Source organism: Plutella xylostella, chromosome 22 (assembly GCF_932276165.1).
Source record: "Plutella xylostella chromosome 22, ilPluXylo3.1, whole genome shotgun sequence".
NCBI classification, from domain to species: domain Eukaryota; kingdom Metazoa; phylum Arthropoda; class Insecta; order Lepidoptera; family Plutellidae; genus Plutella; species Plutella xylostella.
Window position 1 is genome coordinate 4,143,132 of NC_064002.1, and position 22,720 is coordinate 4,165,851.

The following is a 22,720-nucleotide window of genomic DNA, read 5'->3' on the forward strand; positions in this document are numbered from 1 at the left end:
TATTACGTGGCTTACAATGAAAGCTGTTGTGAAATCGGTATGCTTAATGCAACGAGATACAGTCGTTATCGCTGCGGATGTTGTCGATTGCGTGTCGATTGTTGACAATTCTCGTTCGTTCATTCGTCGCTTTTATATCGTAGCGTGATCTAGAATAGTCCCTCAGAATGCATCCATAGTATCGACATAATCGGGGACTGTTATGTCCCTTTTTATGTACGGTCTAGAGGTTCGTCTCGTGTCACGAATGCTACCGTATTATAAATCAAATTGGATTGCGTCGCTGGGGTGCCTTCTTTGTTATACGTAAGTAATGTACAAGTTATATTTATAATATAACTGGGGGGTACATAAAATACCGGAGTAAACTATTCATAGGTGACGATCAACAAGCTCTATGCATAAACCGACAATAAATATTTTACACATTAACATGAATCATGATGATCACACTAATCTATCTATGACAACTAAAGAAATAAATCACGTTTAATATAAAATTTAAATTCTGTTTGTCTTAATCGCTAAACCTAAGTAGGTACCTTACAAGGAAATATTCTGTATAGGTTTGTTCGTAGCGGGAAGGAACCTCCATCACGTCACGGTATCGGAACAGCTGAAGGCTCGCAGTGTAGGGCGGGCGGCCGCCGCGACTCCACCCCCGCTCCGTTACGTTCTACGCCCCGCAAGTTACGCGCTACGTCCTAACTCCTACATGTTACATACTAATGGAAAAGAAAACACGTTAAACTTTATCTCTGACCTCTTTGCTACATTATGCCGCTGAAATGAAGACAGCTAGACGGTAAGTTACGCTTGTGAGACTTGTGAGGTTGTTTCAATTCTGATAGTCAAATGTTTATGTTACTTAATTTATTGGTAAGTAATTGTGTGTGTTTACAGAAAAACTGAAAATGGAAGACGATTATGATGATGATGAGCCGTTCATTTACCGACTGAACGATAATGGTACGGGGCCCGGTTTGCTTATTAAGGTAAGACACTGGCAGACTTTTAAAAAACACACTAACAAAGAGGAAGTTATTGAAGCTTTTACTGTTTTAATTATGATTATTTAAAATAAAATTTATTATGGGATTAATGTAAATCTAGTGGTTACTGCATCAAACTACAAACATAGACGTAAGATAGATAATGTTTATTCATTGATCACAATAACATAATGCCGCTCGTCAGTTGCTTGTAGGTAGATAGTTACGTTGCCTACGAAATTGCGAGATGCTTATCAAGTCATGAGTTCGACGCTTGGCCTTATTTATTAGGTATGAATATCTACGATCTATCCTGGCCTTCACTATATTCCTATTACGGAAAATCTTTTGAAGTGAGCTACTTACTACTAGTTAACCTTTCCACTTCTGTTGAACTTTAGTCGAACTAACCAGATTTATTTATAGGCAAGAAATTGCAATGAAGTGCTTGGACTATTTGGAAAATTTTAAGGGTTTCTACAAAAACATGGCAACGCTTTATTTTTCAAAACGGTGCTTTTAAAGATAAGGAATCATTGATAAGAATATTTTCTTAAGAAACATCATCATCAGTTGCTAAGTCCGATGTTTTAAAAAAAACATGTGGATAGATATTTTCTTTTGACTCGTCGCGTCGGGTACCTTCCTAACATACAAGTAATTTAAAGCAAATTACCTTCACCAACTTTCAAACTCACATTTGCGTACCAGATATGTGCGGAACGGGGCTGGCGGTTGTACCAGGGCTACAGCGGTGGTGAGGAGAAATGGAACTTATGGTGGCGTACTAGCGCCTTCCCGGCCGCGTGCTATAAGGCCCTCGGTGACTGGCAGGTGAGTTTGTGAGTCTTTGCTCAGCTATACGCTCCTGGTAACATAACTTGTAATTTATTACCAAAGTAGTGTTGGGTTTTATAAGTAAAACCAGTGGATTAAAAGGATTGTAAAGATATATTGAAGAATAGTTTTCACACGACACAGGAAGGTATTGGTGGAAGTACTAAGTGACTTTTCTATTGACATAATAATCTACTATAGACAATAGAACTAAACCATTGGTTGAGTTTACAAACTCTTTTCAACACTTTCCCTTAAACCAACCAATAGTTATAATGCCTGAACTCATATCCCTAAGTATTTCACACCAAATAATAAGCCTCAGGAAATACATGAGTTACACTAAGTTATGTTACATAAAATGTTCACCAACATAACAACAATAAACATAAACAGTTAAAACTTAAACATCCAACAATAAACAGTTAACGAATCTATTATGTTTCATAATAGGCAGAGGCTTTGTCAATAGATCCGCTGGCATTTCATCAGTTGGACAATACTTCAACTGCACCGCATTTTCTGACACAACTTGTCTAATAAAATGATGCCTAACATCAATATGTTTAGTTCTCGAATGGTACATTTGGTTGACACTTAACTTTTGAGCCGATTGGTTATCGTTATACATAGTTACACAAACGTTGATACCTAACAATTCATGTAAGAAAGAGCGAATAAACAACGCTTCCTTACAGGCATCAGACAGTGCCATGTATTCGGCTTCAGTACTGCTGAGAGCCACCGTTTTCTGCTTTCGACTTTCCCATGAGACTAAGTTATTACCAATTTTGAATACATACCCTGTGTATGACTTCCTATCCACTGCACTAGCTGCCCAATCAGCGTCCACGTAGGCAGTGAGACTTAGTCCATTCTTCTCGAACGTCAAACAATGATTAATTGTACCTTTCAAATAGCGTAGGACACGCTTTGCAGATTTCCAGTGAACTTCAGCATAGCTTTGATTGAACTGGCTCAATGAACTCACGGCATATGCAATGTCCGGCCTGGTACATACTGCAACATACATAAGGCAACCAATTAAATTTCTATAGTTAAAGTTACCTAATTTCTCAGCTTTATGAAGTTTCAGTCCAGCTTCCATGGGAGTACTAGCTGGCTTGCAATCCGACATCTGGAATTTATTCAGAACCGTCTGAATATAGTTCGACTGGTCCAGAGTAATCCTGCCATCCTTGTTTGTAATCTTCATACCTAGTATGTGGTGCGCTGCACCCAAGTCTCTCATGGCGAACTCCTTCATAAGCTTGTCTTTCAGCTTCTTCTTTTCTTCAGCAGAACATGACGTAAACAGTAATATGTCATCAACGTAAATACTGATTATCATCGGCTTTCCCTGATGCGATTTGAAATAAACACATGGTTCTGTACTTACTCTCTTAAAACCGAAGTTTTGAGTCAAAGCAGTATCTAACTTATCATACCATGACGTCGCAGCTTGCTTGAGTCCATAAATGGCCTTATTAAGTTTGTATACCTTTCCATTTCCTCCTTTTATTTCAAATCCTTCAGGTTGCTCCATATAAACCTGCTCCTTTAAATCTCCATTCAGGAAAGCAGTAATTACATCCATATGGTCAATCTCCATATTATATTCTGCAGCGATAGCTAACAACATTCGTATCGTTGAATATCTTACGACCGGAGCAAACGTTTCTTCATAATCGACGCCATAGGTTTGCGTATAGCCCTTCGCAACTAGTCTGGCTTTGTATCGAAGAATTTCTCCATCAAGCCCCCTTTTCCTTTTGAACACCCATTTATATTTCACTGCTTTGTGATTAGCCGGCCTATCAACTAGAGTCCAACAGTTATTCTTCTTAAAAGAATCATACTCATCTGACATAGCAGCTCTCCATTGCTCAGCCTCGCTTCCACTCATTGCCTCTCGAACGGTGGTCGGCTCGTCAGTGGCAGAACTCTGCATGTCGCAGTTGAAGGCGGCAAACTCAGCACTCTCTTCATAGTCTGTGTCTTCTTCCAGTGAAGAACTGCCTGGAACGTACGTCGAATCCAACGGATCATCTGTTTCACCAGATGTTTCAGCATCCTCAGAGTCATCTTTTGAATTATTATCAATCGCTGAATCGGAATTTATGTCATCAGATTGATTTAATCCCTCAACAGATGGCTCTGTAGATTGCTCATTACACTCAGACAAACTACTATTAGAGTCATTCATGTTAGGTGGCGGGCTTTGCATGAATACCATATTCATGTCTACTTTATCATCATGTGACAATTCCTTAGTTTTGAATTTATCCTCTAGGAATACCACATCCCTCGCTATTGTGAATTTACGAGGATCAGTTGGGTCTATCAGTCTGTACCCCTTTGTTTCTGTACAGTACCCAACAAATCTCCATAGCTTGCTCTTTGAATCTAGTTTCTTTCGATTCTTTACTAAAGCATACGCTATACAACCAAAAACTCTAAGATTGTTGAGGTCTACCTTCTTATTTGTCCACGCTTCCTCAGGAGTAGCACCCATAACAGCTCTGGTTGGGCTTCGATTCTTCAGGTAAACAGCGGTGTTCACTGCTTCAGCCCAAAACTCCATGCCCAAGCCAGCTTGCTGCATCATGCAGCGGGCTGCCTCCATCACAGTTCGGTTTGCTCGTTCAACAACTCCATTCTGAGCAGGCGAATGCGGCACTGTCGTCTGGTGCCGTATTCCAGCCTCTTTGAGAAACTTCTGAAACTGAGAATTGACAAATTCACCACCTCCATCACTTCTTAGGATTTTTATTTTTCGCTCGGTTTGGTTCTCTACCAACGCCTTGAAGTGTCGAAAACTTTCAAATGTTTCATTTTTAGTTTTTAAAAAATAAACATAAGTTTTCCTTGTAAAATCATCTATAAACAGCAAGAAGTATCTTGCTCCACTGAACGACGGCTTCTGCATAGGCCCACACAGATCCGTGTGCACTAAGCCAAGTACCTCATCAGCCCTACTAGATGACTTCGATGGGAAAGGAAGTCTAGATTGCTTTCCCTCAATGCAAGCCACACATGACTTATAATCAGCACTATCATACTTAATTCCAGTAGCCATACCTCTATTCAGGAGACCCATGCTCCTAGAGTTTAGGTGACCCAGCCGCTGATGCCACACCTCTTGAGATACCTTGGAACTCGATGAAGCCAAGGACGCAGACTGCTGCACTTCCTCCTTCACATTGCCATTCCCTTGAGATGCCTTGCGGCTAGTCGAAGTCGAGGAAACACACTTCTTAGATTCCTCCTTCATCGCACCATCCTGTGAACATACTAAAGTATTACCTAACCCCAAGCTAGATAACGGTGGCTCTCTAGCTACTTTCGATGCTATCTTACACTGCTCTCTGACACCTACAATGTCGAGCCGGTAAACACCATTGATCTGAGTAGCGCTACCTAGAAACTCACCGTCAGCATTAGTTATTTTACAGTGCTCTTTAGTAAATACAACTTTATGGCCCTTTCTTGTCATTGCACTCACCGACAGTAAATTTGTGGTTAGTTGTGGTACAAAATAGACATCACTTATTGTCCTTAAGCAACCACCCTTAAGTTGCACCTTGACTTGACCCATTCCCGCGGTATTGATATAGTCTCCGTTTGCGATCTTCACAGTAGCCGGTTTATCCGATACAAAATCGTACATAACTGACCGATCATTGCACATGTGATTCGTCGCGCCTGAATCAATATACCACTGTTTTTCACTCACAACACTAACACTTAGCGCCGTTAACAGAGCTGAATGGTCTGTGCTTCCTTCCTTGTCCTCGCCTTGCCCCGACTTGCCTCCAGACGTCACCAGTGGACAGTTCCGCATCAGGTGACCAGCCTCCTGGCACGTGAAGCACTTCTTCACCAGTGCCGAAGCTGATGTAGTATCCTGATTGTCCTCCCGTCTGTGGTCTTCCTGCAGCAACTTTGCCTCCACAGTCTCGCTGGCCAGTTTTATATTGCCATGCAACTGCTCTCTAAAGGCTAAATTTGAACTCGACATTGTTTAGTTTTTAACAATTTCGTTTTCACAATAACAACTGCGCCGGCCGGCCTCGGCTCCCGAACAAATTTTCAATCTGTGATACTTCGTGTAATATTTCAAAAATCTTACTACCAAATGATCCTGGGCCCATAACCTGTTGGGTTTAATAAGTAAAACCAGTGGATTAAAAGGATTGTAAAGATATATTGAAGAATAGTTTTCACACGACACAGGAAGGTATTGGTGGAAGTACTAAGTGACTTTTCTATTGACATAATAATCTACTATAGACAATAGAACTAAACCATTGGTTGAGTTTACAAACTCTTTTCAACAAGTAGAAGTAAAATATTTGTTCAATACAATACATGTTTTGTAGTTGTCAGGTATTTCTGGGCTAGAACTGGAAGTGATTTTGAGAATATGTACCTAGGTCAAATTGATAAAACTGCATGCCGAATGTTGGATTTGAGCCCAATAGATAGATATTACAGTCTAACGTTTGAACGCCAATCAGCATAGGACAAGTGCAGTAGGTAATAATAATAATGCTTCTGGCTAGCAGTGGCGGCTGGTGCCTCAGATACCCGGTGGTGCACTTTATGGGTTTAGTAATTTTTTGGAGAAAAATAGATTAACTATTACAATTAGAAGTAAAAAAAATATAAGTATATTTTACCTTATTTATTGACGCGAAATAGCTTCTCCGCCGAAACGAAAACAACACACGAAAAAGCATTTAGTCTCTCACATCCACATAACCATTTCTTTTTATTTAACATTTCACTTTTGAAAATTCAGGTAGGTACTTATAAGTTTCATTTTTTGTTTTGCACTAAAGGCCGAGGCGGCCCAGCAGATTTAATGTCCAGTCTATTTTGCAATTTCCTATTGCTTTTTATGAAGTCAATATTGTATTTTGCACTCATTTTCACTCACACACACAAGAAATCTTTACTACTTTCTTAGTTAATAAGTAATTAGCAAATTAATTACGTATTCGCGCGCGAAAGGTGAAACTGACAATGACATGACAAGTGCATCGTTCGTAGGTCACGCCACCGGTCAAGGCCACCGCCCGCGCCCGCGCCTCCCGTGGCGTCATTCGTATTGTTTCGGCAATTTCCGGTCGCGTGCGGCGCACGGATTTATCCTAGAACTGCATACAGTTTGTACTGAGCATCTTCCGTCTCACGCGCCGGGCGATTTCCATCCTGTTTCATACTATGTGTAGGAGCTCGCGCCGTGCGACAATCCGAGCGCACGAGGCCGTTTTTGTTCAAGCAAAAATAAGATCTAATTCTTTCGCAGTAGAAATCAAAATAGGCCAGCTCGATTTAATTTAACTCGTAACGATAATCAGATTTATGTAATTTCTGTTTAGGGTAGGTATTACGGTTGTTATATTGGTATTTTTTGTGAAGTTTTTTTTTACACGTACCTAGTATGGTATAGGAAGAAGGAAGGTACATTTTTAGAAAGTTTTTAAATGGTAGTGCGTTGCACGGGCGCACTTGAGGTGCAGCCGCCACTGCTGGCTAGGTACATAATCATGTCGATTCTGAAGGCACAACCTGAGTCGTGAGCACAAGTTTCGATCCTCCGTTAACGTTGCGTATCGTCAACTGTCACTGTCAAAATGTAAGGCAAAGTTAGTTCCAAAAGTGACATTTGTTTTTTCCATATGTTAGTTAGTACAAAATTATTTAAAATTTGATTTAAATACGTTTAGCGTTTGGTAAAAGTGACCCTTCGTGTAGATTCAAAAATAGTATCGAATAATGTGCTCGCTCCACTGTAATTTTAGTGACGTCAAATCTAATCTATTTATTTTACTTCGACGCTGTAAGGTTTTTGTAAATCTAATTTCCCACTGCCAAAATGGAAGGTTGACATTGATAAAATAAAAATGTTGTGCCTTCAGAATCGACATAAATGATTCATATACTGATTGTTTTGTGTTTCAGTTCATGAACCACATACCGAAGGGCGGGTCCATCTGCCGGAAGGACAGTCTGTCGCGTCTCCTGCGCTGCATGCGGAAAATATACGGCTCCATCTATGATTTCAGGTAAGTCTCTCTCTAAGGTACTTGGCCAAGTAAATTTCTATAGTTATTTTTTCACAAATGTAAGCATTAAGGTCAACCGGGGCCATTGCGCCACAATACTTTGACTTTCATATTCATTTGAACATAACAAACAGACTATACGCCCTATTAAGCTATAACTTGTGATACATATTAGGAAATTTTATCTAGTTTCATATTTTGATGCAATTTTATAGAATTTTAAATATATTCTACGTGTAAACGACGTTTCTACAAAAAATGGGAATTTTAGGCGCAATAACCCCTAGTGGGGCTAATGCCTCTTTCAAAAGTTTGAGTTCCAAAGATAGATAGCAGATAACTCCAGTAGTTCTAAAGTATGAGGTTCGGAAGATAAATTGATTCGAGGCATTAGTTCTGCTACCGACCGCCAGGGCGCTGTTCATATTTTCATACAAAATTACTCGACGAATTCTACTTCACGTTCACGATGAACATTCATGCTAAGGGGTCAGATACTTTATTTATTTAGTGGGTACTTATGTAAAATACTACGCATTAAATCAAATCCCAAAATTAGGTCAGGGAAAGGGAAAAGCGCCTCATTTAAAGCCATTAAACAATCGACTGAATACCAATGTATCTAATGTTATTGTAATTTCAACCGATTAAAAGAATAACAAAAAAATATGGTAATAGAACACGCAAAACCCTGAATGATCATTGTAAATCATATTTCATGAACGGAATTTAATTATGGAGACGTATAGTGTCGTATAGTCGTGCTTTTATTGTACCAATGAATGAGCTTTCAATTTCTTCCATACACAGTGGTTTTATAACTGCCTTTTTCAAGTAAAAACATACCCAAGTCGATAGTAGTAGTACTTCCATCATCATCATCATCAGCCAATAATCATCCACTGCTGAACATAGGCCTCTCCCATCCCAAGGAGCGCCACAACACTCGGTCCTCTGCCTTCCTCAGTAGTAGTATTACTTAAAAAAAGTTAAATAACTTTAAACTTACTTATCCAATATCAAAATAATAATATTATGTTGGCCATAGGCAGTCGGGATGCGGAAATGAATACCTGAATAATTAAAAAGCAGCGGTAGTAATTTCCCCTATTTTCACTTAGGCCCTGTTTCACAATGTTTGGTTAGTGGCTACCAGAGCCGCGAGCATAGGATTCGATACTATTTTCGAATCTACACGAAGGGTCACTTTTACCAAACGCTAAACGTATTTAAATCAAATTTTAAATACATTTTGTACTAACTGACAGACGTATGACAGGCTACTAAATACGTTTAGCGTTTGGTGAAATTGCACCTAACATATGGAAAAAACAAATGTCACTTTTGGAACTAACTTTGCCTTACATTTTGACTGTGACAGTTGACGATACGCAACGTTAACGGAGGATCGAAACTTGTGCTCACGACTCTGTAAGATAAAAGACATGCGGTCACTATCTGTTCTTATTTTTTTGACAGTGACAGCGTCCATTTTATCTCACAGGTAGCCACTAACCAGACATTGTGAAACAGGGTCTTAGTATTTTATATTTTGATGTAAAAGTTTTTATTCGCGGTGCGTTTTTCCCGAGCATGACATGGCAGGTCGTTTACACAGTAGGAGTTCACTCTAGCTTACGAAAAACAAAGTATAGTAAGGTTTTTGCGCTACCCACGACTCTATATCGTTGTATTAAGCGTACCATTTGCATGGCAGTTTCATTTTGTACTTATATTTTTTTTAAAGCTAGTTTAACCTGCTAATTTTTGTGTTGCTTAATCGGTCTTCGTACTACGAAAATAAATAGGATTATTTTCGTCACCTTAATAAAACGAATGTCTACGAACTACGAATGGCACGGCACTATTATAAGTATAGCTTTCAATTACTACCTACTTACTTACTCATAATTGTATACAGGTTGTTAAAAAGGGGTACAATTCGTGAAAAATTTATTTTCTCCATAATAAACTTTTGGTGTCACTTAACTTTTTACTATTATACTTTTTAGTTTTTTTTAAATATAATTCCTTATTAGGAAATTTATTGGTCATTGCATCTTGTCAGCGTGCAATCGTGCATTGAAAGCGAAAGTAAAATATGTAATAAGTAAGTAAGTAGTAGTTTTCACTACAGCAACAGCTGGTGCCGCAGCGGAGGCAGCGGCAAGGCAGAAATGTGCTAAATACCGCGCACTCATGACCTCATACGCATTCGTTCCTCTCCCTTGGAGACAACTGGGGTCTGGAGAACACAGGGCAGGGCATTTATTAAAAAGTTAGGGCGTCGTCTCAGGATCAAGGCTATGACAATCGCTCTGGAGCGTACTTGATGCAGAGGATCTCCCTCGCAGTGCAGCGTGGTAATGCTGCCAGCGTCATGGGAACCTTTGGATCGGGTGCGTCCTGGGGCGGGCTATTTTAATTATTTAACTTGACGAAGGATGTTTGCTGACTTCTTTATTTTGTAAATGGACGAAGCATGTCGCGGATGAAATTATGTAATTTTATATTTTTAATGACGAAACCTGTGGTGGATTATTTTATATGGAATTGTTAATTTTAATTTGATCTTGCATGAATAAATGTTAAAAATAAGTACTTAATATTTATACCTACAGCTACATTCATGAGAAAGTCGGTGGAACAGACCCCTATGCGTGTGCGGTTCAGAACTCAGAACTACAAAAGCATAAATGTAACAATTCCGAACGTTTATTAGAAAGGGTAGAGCACGAGTCAATCGGTCACGTCACAGACTGTTGAATGAACCAAATCGGACGAATCGCGTGTCATACACCATTATACTGAAATTTACGATTTATTTTTGCACTGAACTAAGAATAAATTTCTTACCTAAAGAATACAATGTAGGTAGGTACCTAATTTAATACGCATGATAGATGAAAAATGTAACAAGAAACGCCTAACTTATGTGGTATTTTATCGGATTATTGTCAGTGTTTTAAATATCTAGGTACTTTATTCACAAAAAATATATACGTACCTAAATCCTAACTAATAATATTATTATTATTTAAGTATTTATTATTAAATATGAATGTTTACTACATTTTGTACACCTTCCTCATTTATTCTTTAAGTCTCTCCTCCACCCAAAGGTTGCCTGGAAGAGATCGCTTTTAGCGATAAGGCCGCCTATTGCGTTATATTGTAAATTGTTATTTGTGTAAATTGTTTTTAAGTCAATAAAGTAGTATTCTATTCTATTCTATCCTAATCCTAACTAATATTATAAATGCGAAAGTAACTGTGTCTGTCTGTCTGTCTGTCACTGTCTATCTGTCTGTTACTCTTTCACGCCAAAACTACTGAACGGATTTGAATGAAATTTGGTATACATACGGTCTAGACCCTGGGCTAGACATAGGCTACTTTTTATCCCGGAATTCCCACGGGAAAACTTTTTAAGGCGAAGCGAAGCGCGCGGGAACAGCTAGTATTATAAATGCGAAAGTAACTGTGTCTGTCTGTTACTCTTTCACGCCAAAACTACTGAACGGATTTGAATGAAATTTGGTATACATATGGTCTAGACCCTGGGAAAGAACATAGGCTACTTTTTATCCCGGAATTCCCACGGGAAAACTTTTTAAGGCGAAGCGAAGCGCGCGGGAACAGCTAGTACTATATAAGTACTAAATACCTAAGTGCACCAGGGGTTACATTAGTGCTCCATGGAACCCGGAAGTTCCGTGAGAGGCTTTTCGGGGTACTGAAATAAATATAGCATTTTTAGCGCAAACAGAATGTATATGGTAGTAGGTTCAAGGTCTAAGCTAGGATTTCAACAAAAAACGTGAAACAACAAAGGATTCCTGAAAAAAATATTCAGGAACCGCTGACGTACACAATAATAAAAGCAACGAATATTCCCTTCCCCTTTTATGAATAAGTTTTACTAACATGAACAGTCATGCTCTTTTCGTATTCAGAGTTCAATAGCGAGTTACCAAACGCAGTGAGTCGAGATTTATTGCCCTCGATAGCAATACGTGTACGACTGTCCCCATGAATGTAGTTATATGTAGGGGGAATAATGGAATATAATTATAAGAGGGATTTTTCGGGAATTTACTCTGGGTACTTTTTATCCAATCTTCTTTCACGTGTGGTCTGAGCGCACAACTATAATCGCACTTTAAATGGCCGGCAAATCGCTATACAAATCACAAGTACTTAAGTTGAGGCTGACATATTCTCATATGAGAATAAAGCCTTTATAAATAAATGAGAGTTTTAAAAAAAAGTACATTAAAAAAAGTATCAAATACTGGTTGATATACTATTGATCACAGACCGATTTTTTGGATGAGATTGCCTTCTGTACTATTAATACTTATGTTAGATTAAGCTCTGTTTTGTGTCCTATTTTTGTGTACAAATAAAGTTTAGTCTATCTATCTACTTTTGTCCTCATCAGTTCTAACAGATAGGTATCGTTAGACTGCAAACTAAATGCTGGCTATAATATAACCCATGGCGTTGCATCATTGCATGCCAAACTATTGTAATCGATTTATCTTACGATACGAGGTTATAAGGCAGATTTATTATAACAAGAATGAGCATTTTATAGGCGATCACCATAAACTGAGTTAATGGTGCATTTCCACTTTAAGATGCACATTTTACGATAGCAAATTCTATAGTAGTATAAGTATGATAACAATGTAAGAAAAGTCCCAAGTATGAAGGTAACTTTTTGGTTTTATAAAACTGGTCCATTAATAATAATGTCGCTGAAAAAGTCACAATTTGTGCCAACTATGGCTTAAAGGTCAAAAGAAAAACTATGTAGGAATTATTCAGAAGAAATATGAACATTACTTATGTTGCGGTTATTTTAAACTTGGCTTACTAACGCTGCAGATGGCAATGAAATAATTAGAGGGATTATTGTGTATACTTAAATTTTCCCTAACAAATCGAGCAGTGAAAATCATATAATTATATTATAGGCATAGAATAACTCACGTTTACTCGCCATTACTCGAACGGTGAAGCTCGACTGGACTAAAAGACTCGCACTCGCATACAGGCAAATGTAGTGAGCATACTATATTAATATATTAACAATAAGTATTAAATACTTAACTTAAACCATCGGGTGTCCTCTAGATTTTCCTATAAGCACTTAGATGATGTCTAAATAAAGGTGGAATTAGTCCATATTCATTTTGAATGTATCGGCCTATACTTTACAACAGTCATGGTAATCTATACATACATAGTGAAGGTAGCCTTATATAATTAGGTAACATTTATGCAGATATTTGTTTCATAACGTAATCTACAGTAGTTTAGTACCTACTAAGTAGCTTAGTACTCATAACTGTTACGAGCAGTTATTTAATAAAGCGCTAATGTTCCACATTGCATACCTATTCAAAGTTTAGTTTACTACAGTTTTTGCTCCTTTATGCCCTCTCAACATGAAACTAGCTTACATATTTGCAAATAGTACTTACGTATTTACTTATTCTTTGCACAGTGGATGCCAGAACAATCGGGTTTCGAAGTCAAAATTTTATTATGAGTGTTGAGTTGACAATAAACACTTCGTCAATTTACATCATTTCTCCGACATGATCAAAACCAGCCAGTATTAAAATTAATAAAATGTATGGATAATGGTTACCTATGAGATAAAAGACATGCGGTGATAAGATATATACAGGGTTTTGTAACATGCTGTAACTGTTTCGGATTAGTATATACAATGTATACCCTTGCAACTTGCAACACTCTGTATATCAGTCTCTGTAAGACAGACTGTTTTAGACAGTGATAGCATGTATTTCGTCCCACAGGTTTTTATCTCCAGATAAATACATATATACATATCCTTATCTATTGTGCAACAGACTCTAAGACGATGGGTACGAAACTTGCGACGGGCGGAGCGACGGCGGGCGGGGCGGCGGCGGCGCGACTAAGTCACATGCATCACAGCCTCTTCTTCTTTTTTTCTTCCAGTCCGCCGAGCTACCACCTACCCCTTGAGTATGCCAAGCTGGTGTCAGAGTGCGCGCGGCTGCGGCGCGGCGAGGAGGCGCCCGGCGTGGTCTGGATACACAAGCCCGTGGCGCAGAGCCAGGGCCGAGGCATCTTCCTGTTCAGGGTACATATACAGCTGTCTGCTCATACTGAAGCACTGTGGTTCATCCAGTCGGCGCGGCGAGGAGGCACCCGGCGTGGTCTGGATACACAAGCCCGTGGCGCAGAGCCAGGGCCGAGGCATCTTCCTGTTCAGGGTACATATACAGCTGTCTGCTCATACTGAAGCACTGTGGTTCATCCAGTCGGCGCGGCGAGGAGGCACCCGGCGTGGTCTGGATACACAAGCCCGTGGCGCAGAGCCAGGGCCGAGGCATCTTCCTGTTCAGGGTACATATACAGCTGTCTGCTCATACTGAAGCACTGTGGTTCATCCAGTCGGCGCGGCGAGGATGCACCCGGCGTGGTCTGGATACACAAGCCCGTGGCGCAGAGCCAGGGCCGAGGCATCTTCCTGTTCAGGGTACATATACAGCTGTCTGCTCATACTGAAGCACTGTGGTTCATCCAGTCGGCGCGGCGAGGAGGCACCCGGCGTGGTCTGGATACACAAGCCCGTGGCGCAGAGCCAGGGCCGAGGCATCTTCCTGTTCAGGGTACATATACAGCTGTCTGCTCATACTGAAGCACTGTGGTTCATCCAGTCGGCGCGGCGAGGAGGCACCCGGCGTGGTCTGGATACACAAGCCCGTGGCGCAGAGCCAGGGCCGAGGCATCTTCCTGTTCAGGGTACATATACAGCTGTCTGCTCATACTGAAGCACTGTGGTTCATCCAGTCGGCGCGGCGAGGAGGCACCCGGCGTGGTCTGGATACACAAGCCCGTGGCGCAGAGCCAGGGACGAGGCATCTTCCTGTTCAGGGTACATAATAATATATATGTCGCAGGCATCTGGTTTAATCTCCTGTTTGATTGAACCGCTAGCCCGTTCATTGGATGACGCTACTCAGTTGAATGACTAAAGAACAACTCGTCAAGTGGTTGACTGTAACGTCCAACGTCTTGACTGAACGTTATTCAGTGAAGTCGTTAAATGGGATATAGTATAGCAACTTTGTAATGTCTGGTTAGGATGAACATGACCAGACAAGAGTCAACAAAAAGACTATGTTACAAAGCTCTCATCTCACAAATTAACTAAACAATAACAATAAACGTACCTTCATATTGTTGTTCATAATTATCCAGTTTCAGCACATTTTTTTCTTTGAAACTATCCGCCGGCGGTGTAATAATAGGTAAATCCATGTTGTCACACTATTTTAACATAAATAACGCACTTTAAAGCTAATTTATTTGCAAAAAATAACAATACAAGTGCTTTTTGTCTCAGCTGTTCGCTGTTAGACGCCATATTTGTTTTATTCACCACCTGACTGATTTTAAGTCCGCTAACTAGTTGGACTTTTTGTGACGCTTGTACAATCAACATTCGGCCTATATAGTCATACAACTGAATAGCGTCATCCAATGAACGGGCTAGCGGTTCAATCAAACAGGAGATTAAACCAGATGCCTGCGACATATACACTTGATCATTATTCCTCTAACTCCACGAGGAGCATAGAGTCCACAGTTTTTCTCTAGACGTTTCTGTCCTGGTCTCTTTCATTGGCATTGAGGTCTCATAGAGGTCCTCCAAGTTATTTATATACAATTAGTTTAAATAAAATTAAAAATATAAAATAAATATTACTATTTGTTTTCAGAGTGTCTGCGAGATGCGGTGTGGCAGCGCCGCAGTTGTGCAGCGGTACATAGAACGACCGCTCCTCATAGCTGGATATAAGGTGTGTTATGTACATAATATATAGTATGTATAAGAGGCAAATTTAGTGATTCCATCATTTAGATACACTAACGAGCCAAAAAAAAGTTTTACCAACCATTTAGGTTTCATATGTCACTGGAACTTTTTCTTCGCTTGTAAGTGTATGTGGTTGGAAGTTGTAAACTTTTCCAGGGATCCTGGGCCCCAAGTCTGCTAAGGAATGGCGGCACAGTTGTGTGTCGGCAGCATGGGTTTCGCACTGTAGGTATTAATTATCTGCGTTTTAGGAAATATTTATTGCATCTTTTTTAAAGAACTAACGTTAATAAAAAGTAATAAGTGTTAAGTGTTTCATATTGCACTACTGGGACTCACTAACCAAGAGAAAACAGATACCTAAAGTTCGAAAACCATTCAGACGACACAGCATTGAGCCGCCATTCATTAGCAGACTTGAGGCCCTGGTCCATCCCTATATTAGCTATAAGACGAGCTCTACACCTCAAATTTTAAAAGCAAACCCTTTTCCTAATTACCATGCACCTGAGTTACCCCCTTTTGGTTTTCTATGGTGCATTACCTTTTTTAACACCTTCTGTATACTTATTTATTTCAGTTTGATCTGCGGCTGTACGTGTGTGTGCCGGGGTACCGCCCGCTCACTGCCTACATGTATGCGGATGGATTGGCTCGGTTTGGTAATTACCTATATTTTTTACTTTATAAAGATTCACGAAGTTAGTATGAAAAGCTTTTAGCACACTAAGTGCGCTCGTTCTAACAAGAACCTGAGGGGTCACTATAGCTTACGAAAAATGAACAAATGAGAGCTGTCATGTTTTATTTTATTTTTTTTATTTTTATTTTATTAGAAGAGAAAACATACAGTGTATATTCTTAAACTTACAAATATGAATCTATATCTAACACACACACCAGTAAAGTTTTCAAAAATACTTATGTTTGAATACATTTCGAAACAACGCAATCCGCTAACAATTTCAGCAGTAAGTCCTATATAAGTTAAAAAAGATAAACATAAATACAATGTCCATTATCGTTGAATTTTATGAGAGTAGGTACTTATTATTTGAGCTTATTGTAATACAATTATTACCTAGAAACTACACTATGAAAAATAAATTGGTCTTAAGTAAGAAAGGAAGTAGGTATTATTCACCGTACCTATATAAATTAAACTAATGAGTGTCTTACCACGTAAAACTTATGCCTATAAAAGTTAAAAGTTATGCCAATAAAAGTTATGCCTATAAGAGTATATCAATCAGATATAGATGTAGATGATAGTAAAATAATTCACTTTCGTATACGAGTAATAGGTATCATTTTTTATCTTGTATAAGGATTTCTGAAAAATGTCAATATCATTATACATTTGATTATAGCTAGAGCAAGCTCGGACTATAAAGCGATTCTTAGCATAGTTAGTACTGCATTGGGCAATATGGAACAAACTGCTAGATCTGGAATTAAAAAGTCTGCATTTAAAGCCAATTTGACCTAAAAGATAAGGGGAGTCACATATGTTATTAATTATTTTGTAAAGAAAAACGAAGTCATTTATATCTCGGCGTACAACCAGCGGCTTCACAGTTTCGGGATTATATTTAAAATTATTGTTTTGTCTCTGTCGATATCTCAATACTTTCAAGAACTTATTCTGTATGCGTTCAATAGAATCAATATAAACAGAATAAATAGGATTCCATGTAGTTGATGCGTATTCAAGATGAGATCTCACGAAAGCGTTGTATAATATAATAAAGGTAGGTACTAGCATTTTTGAACTCGGATCCTTGTCGTAAGACAAAACCTAACATTTTATACGCCTTAGCTACAATTCTGTCTATATGAGCCCTAAATAAAAGTTGACTATCCAAATATACCCCTAGATCCCGTACCTCATTTACCCGTTTTAAAGTTTTATCGGATAGAGTATAAATATTTTCAATCGGTTTATTTTTACGGGTAAAACTAATTACGTAACATTTATCAACATTTAGAAAAAGATTATTAACTTCACAATATTTGGTAAGATTATTTAAGTCTTTTTGTAAGAGGGAACAGTCATTTTTATCTTTGATTTGTATAAATATTTTAGTATCATCAGCATATAACAGAGCATTTGAATGTTGAAAAATATTAAAAACGTCATTAATAAAAATGTTAAAAAGTAAGGGACCCAAATGTGAGCCCTGTGGGACCCCAGAAGTAATTGGTACAAAAAAATGATATGTATCCCCTAACAGTAACCGCTTGAGTTCTTCTACTTAAATAAGAAATCATCCATCTTAGTAAATCACCATGTATACCGATGGCTCCTAGCTTCATAATGAGTGTTGTATGACATATTTTATCAAATGCTTTGGAGTAATCGGTATACACGGCATCAACCTGTATTCGTTATAAAAGTAGATAGAGTCTTCCTTTTGGTACGGAGTCCTAAAATTATAACATACATGTAGAGTTTTTGAAAATTATTCCTATAATTTTACAGGAACAGACAAATACACTTTGTCAGACATCCACAACCCGTACCGCCACCTCACCAACTCTTCACTCAACAAGACTGGACCTAGATATGCAGAATGCAAAGACAGGATTGGCAGTGGTAAGTTGGCAACAATTTTATTAAACAGTAAAAATGTACACATTCCCGTAATCAATTAATTTTACATGGGGAACGTAGGTACTTATTTAAGTAAAACGCGCTTCGATCGCAAAACGACTCATGAATTCCACATAGTAATTTTTTCTGCTCCATAGAAACTTTGTTGATCACATTACGAAGTCGTATGGGGAGAAGAAAATCTGTACTACTACTTTTGCAACACCCTAAATATATAGAACCCACATCCCCTCAATTTTTGTCTATCTTTAATATTACCACAACCGCCACGCTTAAACAAACCCTTCACCAACTTCCAGGCTGCAAATGGACTTTGAAGCAAGTGCGGCGCGCGCTGATTGGTCGTTGGGGGGTCACCGAGTGGCTGGTGTGGCAGCGCATCAGAGCCCTGGTGACCCTGACTCTGCTGGCGCAGGCCGCCGGCACGCCGCCCGCTAAGAACTGCTTCGAGTTCTATGGATTTGATGTGCTGCTGGATGATACTTTGAAGCCTTGGTTGATTGAGGTAGGATGTATGGGCAAAGGCGATTATCAATACATAAGTTTAGTTGAAGTGAGGTTGTATGGGTAAAATAGTTAGGGCCTGCTGAGCAGACGAGGTACCCTGTGTAAGTTATGTATGTCTGTCGATATACATAGGTCTCTTATAAATGCGGGGAACTTTTAGTCCTTAAAGTTCTCCAAGAACCGACAAAAAATTATAGCTAATTAAATTGACACATAACGAATTGTTCTTTTCATATAAAACATTGCATCACTAGATATGAACAGAATGATAATGATCATGAGGAATATCGCAGATGGAAGAGAAGTCTCTGTAGGAACTAACTTTTATCACTGACTTATGGCCATAAAGTCAGTTCCTACAAAGACTTCTCATCCACTTTCTCCCTTCCCCTCCCTTTAACCTTCGACCATTTACAACCCTTTAACATTTATCTTCCGTCCTGCTCCTACGCGTCACCAGCGTTGATCTTCCATCCCGCTCCCTCTGCAGGTGAACCTGTCTCCAGCACTAGCGTCGGACTGCGAGGCGGACGTCACAGTGAAGCGGCCGATGCTGCATGAACTCTTCGACCTGCTAGGGCTGCCCATGCGGCACACCGGCCTGGCGCTGCTGCAGGGGCCCGCGCAGACTACCTGGTAATTACCTCGTCTTATTCTTAGCGTGTTGGTGACCCTAGAATAGCTCTAGGTTTTTCAAGTTGGTAAAGGATTAGCCAGTCAATTAGTTGTCAGTTGCTGACTGCCCAGGGTGCATCGTACGTAAAGTTGATAAGTACGGCACTCGTGGAGGCTCTATCTGTGCACGTCATTTAAATTGATAGTTGGTACACTTCGTAATTATCTGGGTAATCCATTATGGATCTCGAAGTCCTTCCTGCCTCCTTTCCCTCCTGATGGTAGCAAAGAGGATGTAATGGGTTAAAATACAACACATTTCCTCTATTTCCAGCAGTTCAGACGAAGAGAACGCGTCACTACCGCGCCCCCGTACCACGAAGTCGCCGGTGGTGAGCGCGGGTCGCCGTGGTACGAGGTGGCGGCGGCGGCGGACCCTGCCCATACATTGTGTGACGCTGCAGCCTCCTATGAGCGATAAGTTTATTGTGAGTTCCATTTCCATGTAAGCAAACATTTTTACCCGACTGCCGAAAGAGGAGGGTAATGTTTTTCGATTGTATGTTTGTATGTTTGTATGTATGTATGTATGTATGTATGTATGTATGTATGTATGTATGTATGTATGTATGTATGTATGTATGTATGTATGTATGTATGTATGTATGTATGTCTGTTTCTTTGTTCCCTCCTGTAGCCTAAACGGCTTGATAGATTTTGATGTATGAGGTATCGTTAGAAGCGTAATAATTGCGCGATGGTTATAGGCTATGTGATGTTACATTAAAATGTATATAGCGCCCTCTAGAGGACATAAAGTGATGATCGAAAAATCATATTTTTCCAACTATGCCGTGATGGGTATCAAATGAAAGGGCTTGATTAGCACATTAAATTACAACACCAAAATTATTGAATTAAAAAATGTTCATAAACTAAAACCGGACTACTGACATAAAATTTCATAAAATAGAAACAACTAAAAAGTTACAAATAAAAAAATATAACTATAAACAAACAAAAAACCCGACTGCACGCTAAAAAGGTGAAAACAAGCCCCAGTGTTAATGTAAAGTATCGCAGGCGGGGACCAACTTGACCGCCACACAAGGTACCTATCTACCTATCTAAGTAACATTCAGCTAAATGGTGAACCCTCTGCTGGTCCCTGCCTGCGATACTTTCCATTAACAATGGTGCTTGTTTTCACCTTTTTAGCGTGCAGTCGGGTTTTTTGTTTGTTTATAATTATTATATGGCAGCATCTTGGCAGCATGTTTAGATTCAGTTTACACAGACCGGATCGTGCCAAAATAAACCTGGTTAAGATGATTCTAGATTATATTTCCAATACGATCTCCTCTCCGAGTCGCTCTGTGTGGATGAACCGCGCTTTTCGTGGCAGCTTCATTCAAAAGATTCCAATACTTTGTCCAAGACATATTTTACTTACGCTCACGGCTATTTAAAATTAAATTGAGTAAAAGTATTCCTTTTAACGAATTTAATAAGTCATCTTTGATTTTCAGGAAACCAAAGAAGCCAATGGAGGGCGATCTTCGAAGTCATCATCAGAACTGAGCACTGATAACTCCGATGAACAGGTATAAGCCATTCAAATCTTATTCTTATCATGTCGGCGACAAACACAGATTAGGTCACCCGGGAAGACAAAATAAACTAGAGATGCGAGAAAGACAAAATGGAGATCCAGTCACAGTACACCATATTTTTATTGTCATATCATATTTATTATATCATATTTTTATTGTCATACCAGATAATTTTATTGTCAGTACAATTTTACCAGGAAATTTCATAGTAGATTTTGGTGCCTTTAACACCGACAAAAGCGATTTGACTAGCTTTTTTTCTAATAATTCTTCAATGATCATCAGCAACATCCCCAAAATCACCTCTCAATAACTTTTCCGCAGTCCCCCTCCTCGAGCACCACATCATCAGACCCGCCAGAAGAGCCGTGCCGCTACACCACGGCGCACCGCAAGCGGCTGTCCTCAGCGGCTCGCTCGTGGGGCAACGGCGTGAGGTGGGACCGCGCGCCGGGGCGCACAGGGCAGTGGGTGCGGATCTTCCCGCATGTGCTGCCTCATGATGATCAGGTAAGCGTCATCAGTAATCGAGTGCTGGATGTAGGTCTCTTCTAAAGCTAGTCACTGGATGCGATCTATAGCTATTCGCATCCAATCATAACAGTCACCTTTCAGAAGTCGTCCTACGTAGTGTAGGACGCCCTAATGGCAAATTTTTCAATAGTCAGATAAATATGTTATCTGACGAATAAAATTGTTGCCATCTCCGACATTCAGACGCGACGGCATCAGAATCATTCACTAGATAACGTCTATCTAACTATTGAAAATTCTGCCTTAATCCTTAATCCTTAAGGGACATTTAAGGAGATATGGGACTTCGCGCGTATTTACATTAGACTACTAACTAGTTACATAAATAACCTATTATTTTATCATAACACTCACCAGAGGTTTTTTAATATGGTTTCATTGCATTGACTGACGCTCCGTATTCTTGAAGTTAGGGATATTAGATCCACTGGGTTGACACGACACAGCGCTACCGCAATGCAGACACAACTCTGGTTTGCCATCACTCTATCCCTTAGATCTAACCTTGTTCCATTACCCATTACAGCTAGGCATGGAGGACATCCGCGAAGGCGTGGCCCAAGTCTCGAAGCTGACTCGCGCGGCTCGCGAGGTGGCGCGCGAGTCGGCTCGCGACCCGCGCCCGCGGGACGGTGCCCGCGACGCCGCCCTGGACGCCGCGCTGAGGGACAAGCTCGGCTTCGGACCGCACTTCCAAGTCTGGCTGCCTCCCTTCTAGGCCATCCTCTTCATGAGCCACAAGCGAGCTCGTTACCACCACCGAACATTAAGGTGGGAACTAACCGACGTTACGAGGTGTAATTTAACGTGTTACACAGCGAGCATTCGTGCAGTCAGTACGTAGTGTTACGGGGAAACCAGCGTACTGAATGCACGAATGCTCGCTGTTTAACATGTTACATTACACCTCGTAACGTAGGTCAGTACCCAGATTTAGCATCTAACAATCCATAAACAGTGTCGCTCGCCTGTCACACATCAGTCTGTCAGATCCACAAGTACATGTTACGTCAGATTTGACAAACGAGCGACACTGCTTATGGATT

At 39.9% G+C, this 22,720-nt stretch overlaps 1 protein-coding gene across 1 annotated transcript; it reads left to right on the forward strand.

Annotated features, from left to right (window-relative positions):
- LOC105394888 (probable tubulin polyglutamylase TTLL2) lies at positions 1-22,392 on the forward strand. The gene is made up of 14 exons (XM_048629220.1): positions 1-805; positions 904-995; positions 1,704-1,826; positions 7,800-7,903; positions 13,904-14,048; positions 15,694-15,774; positions 16,372-16,453; positions 18,274-18,387; positions 18,705-18,910; positions 19,403-19,548; positions 19,865-20,015; positions 21,057-21,131; positions 21,465-21,650; positions 22,201-22,392. Exons 2-14 carry the CDS (start codon positions 915-917, stop codon positions 22,390-22,392), a joined length of 1,686 nt encoding a protein of 561 aa, XP_048485177.1. The 5' UTR covers positions 1-805; positions 904-914.
- The last annotated feature ends 328 nt before the right edge of the window (positions 22,393-22,720 follow it).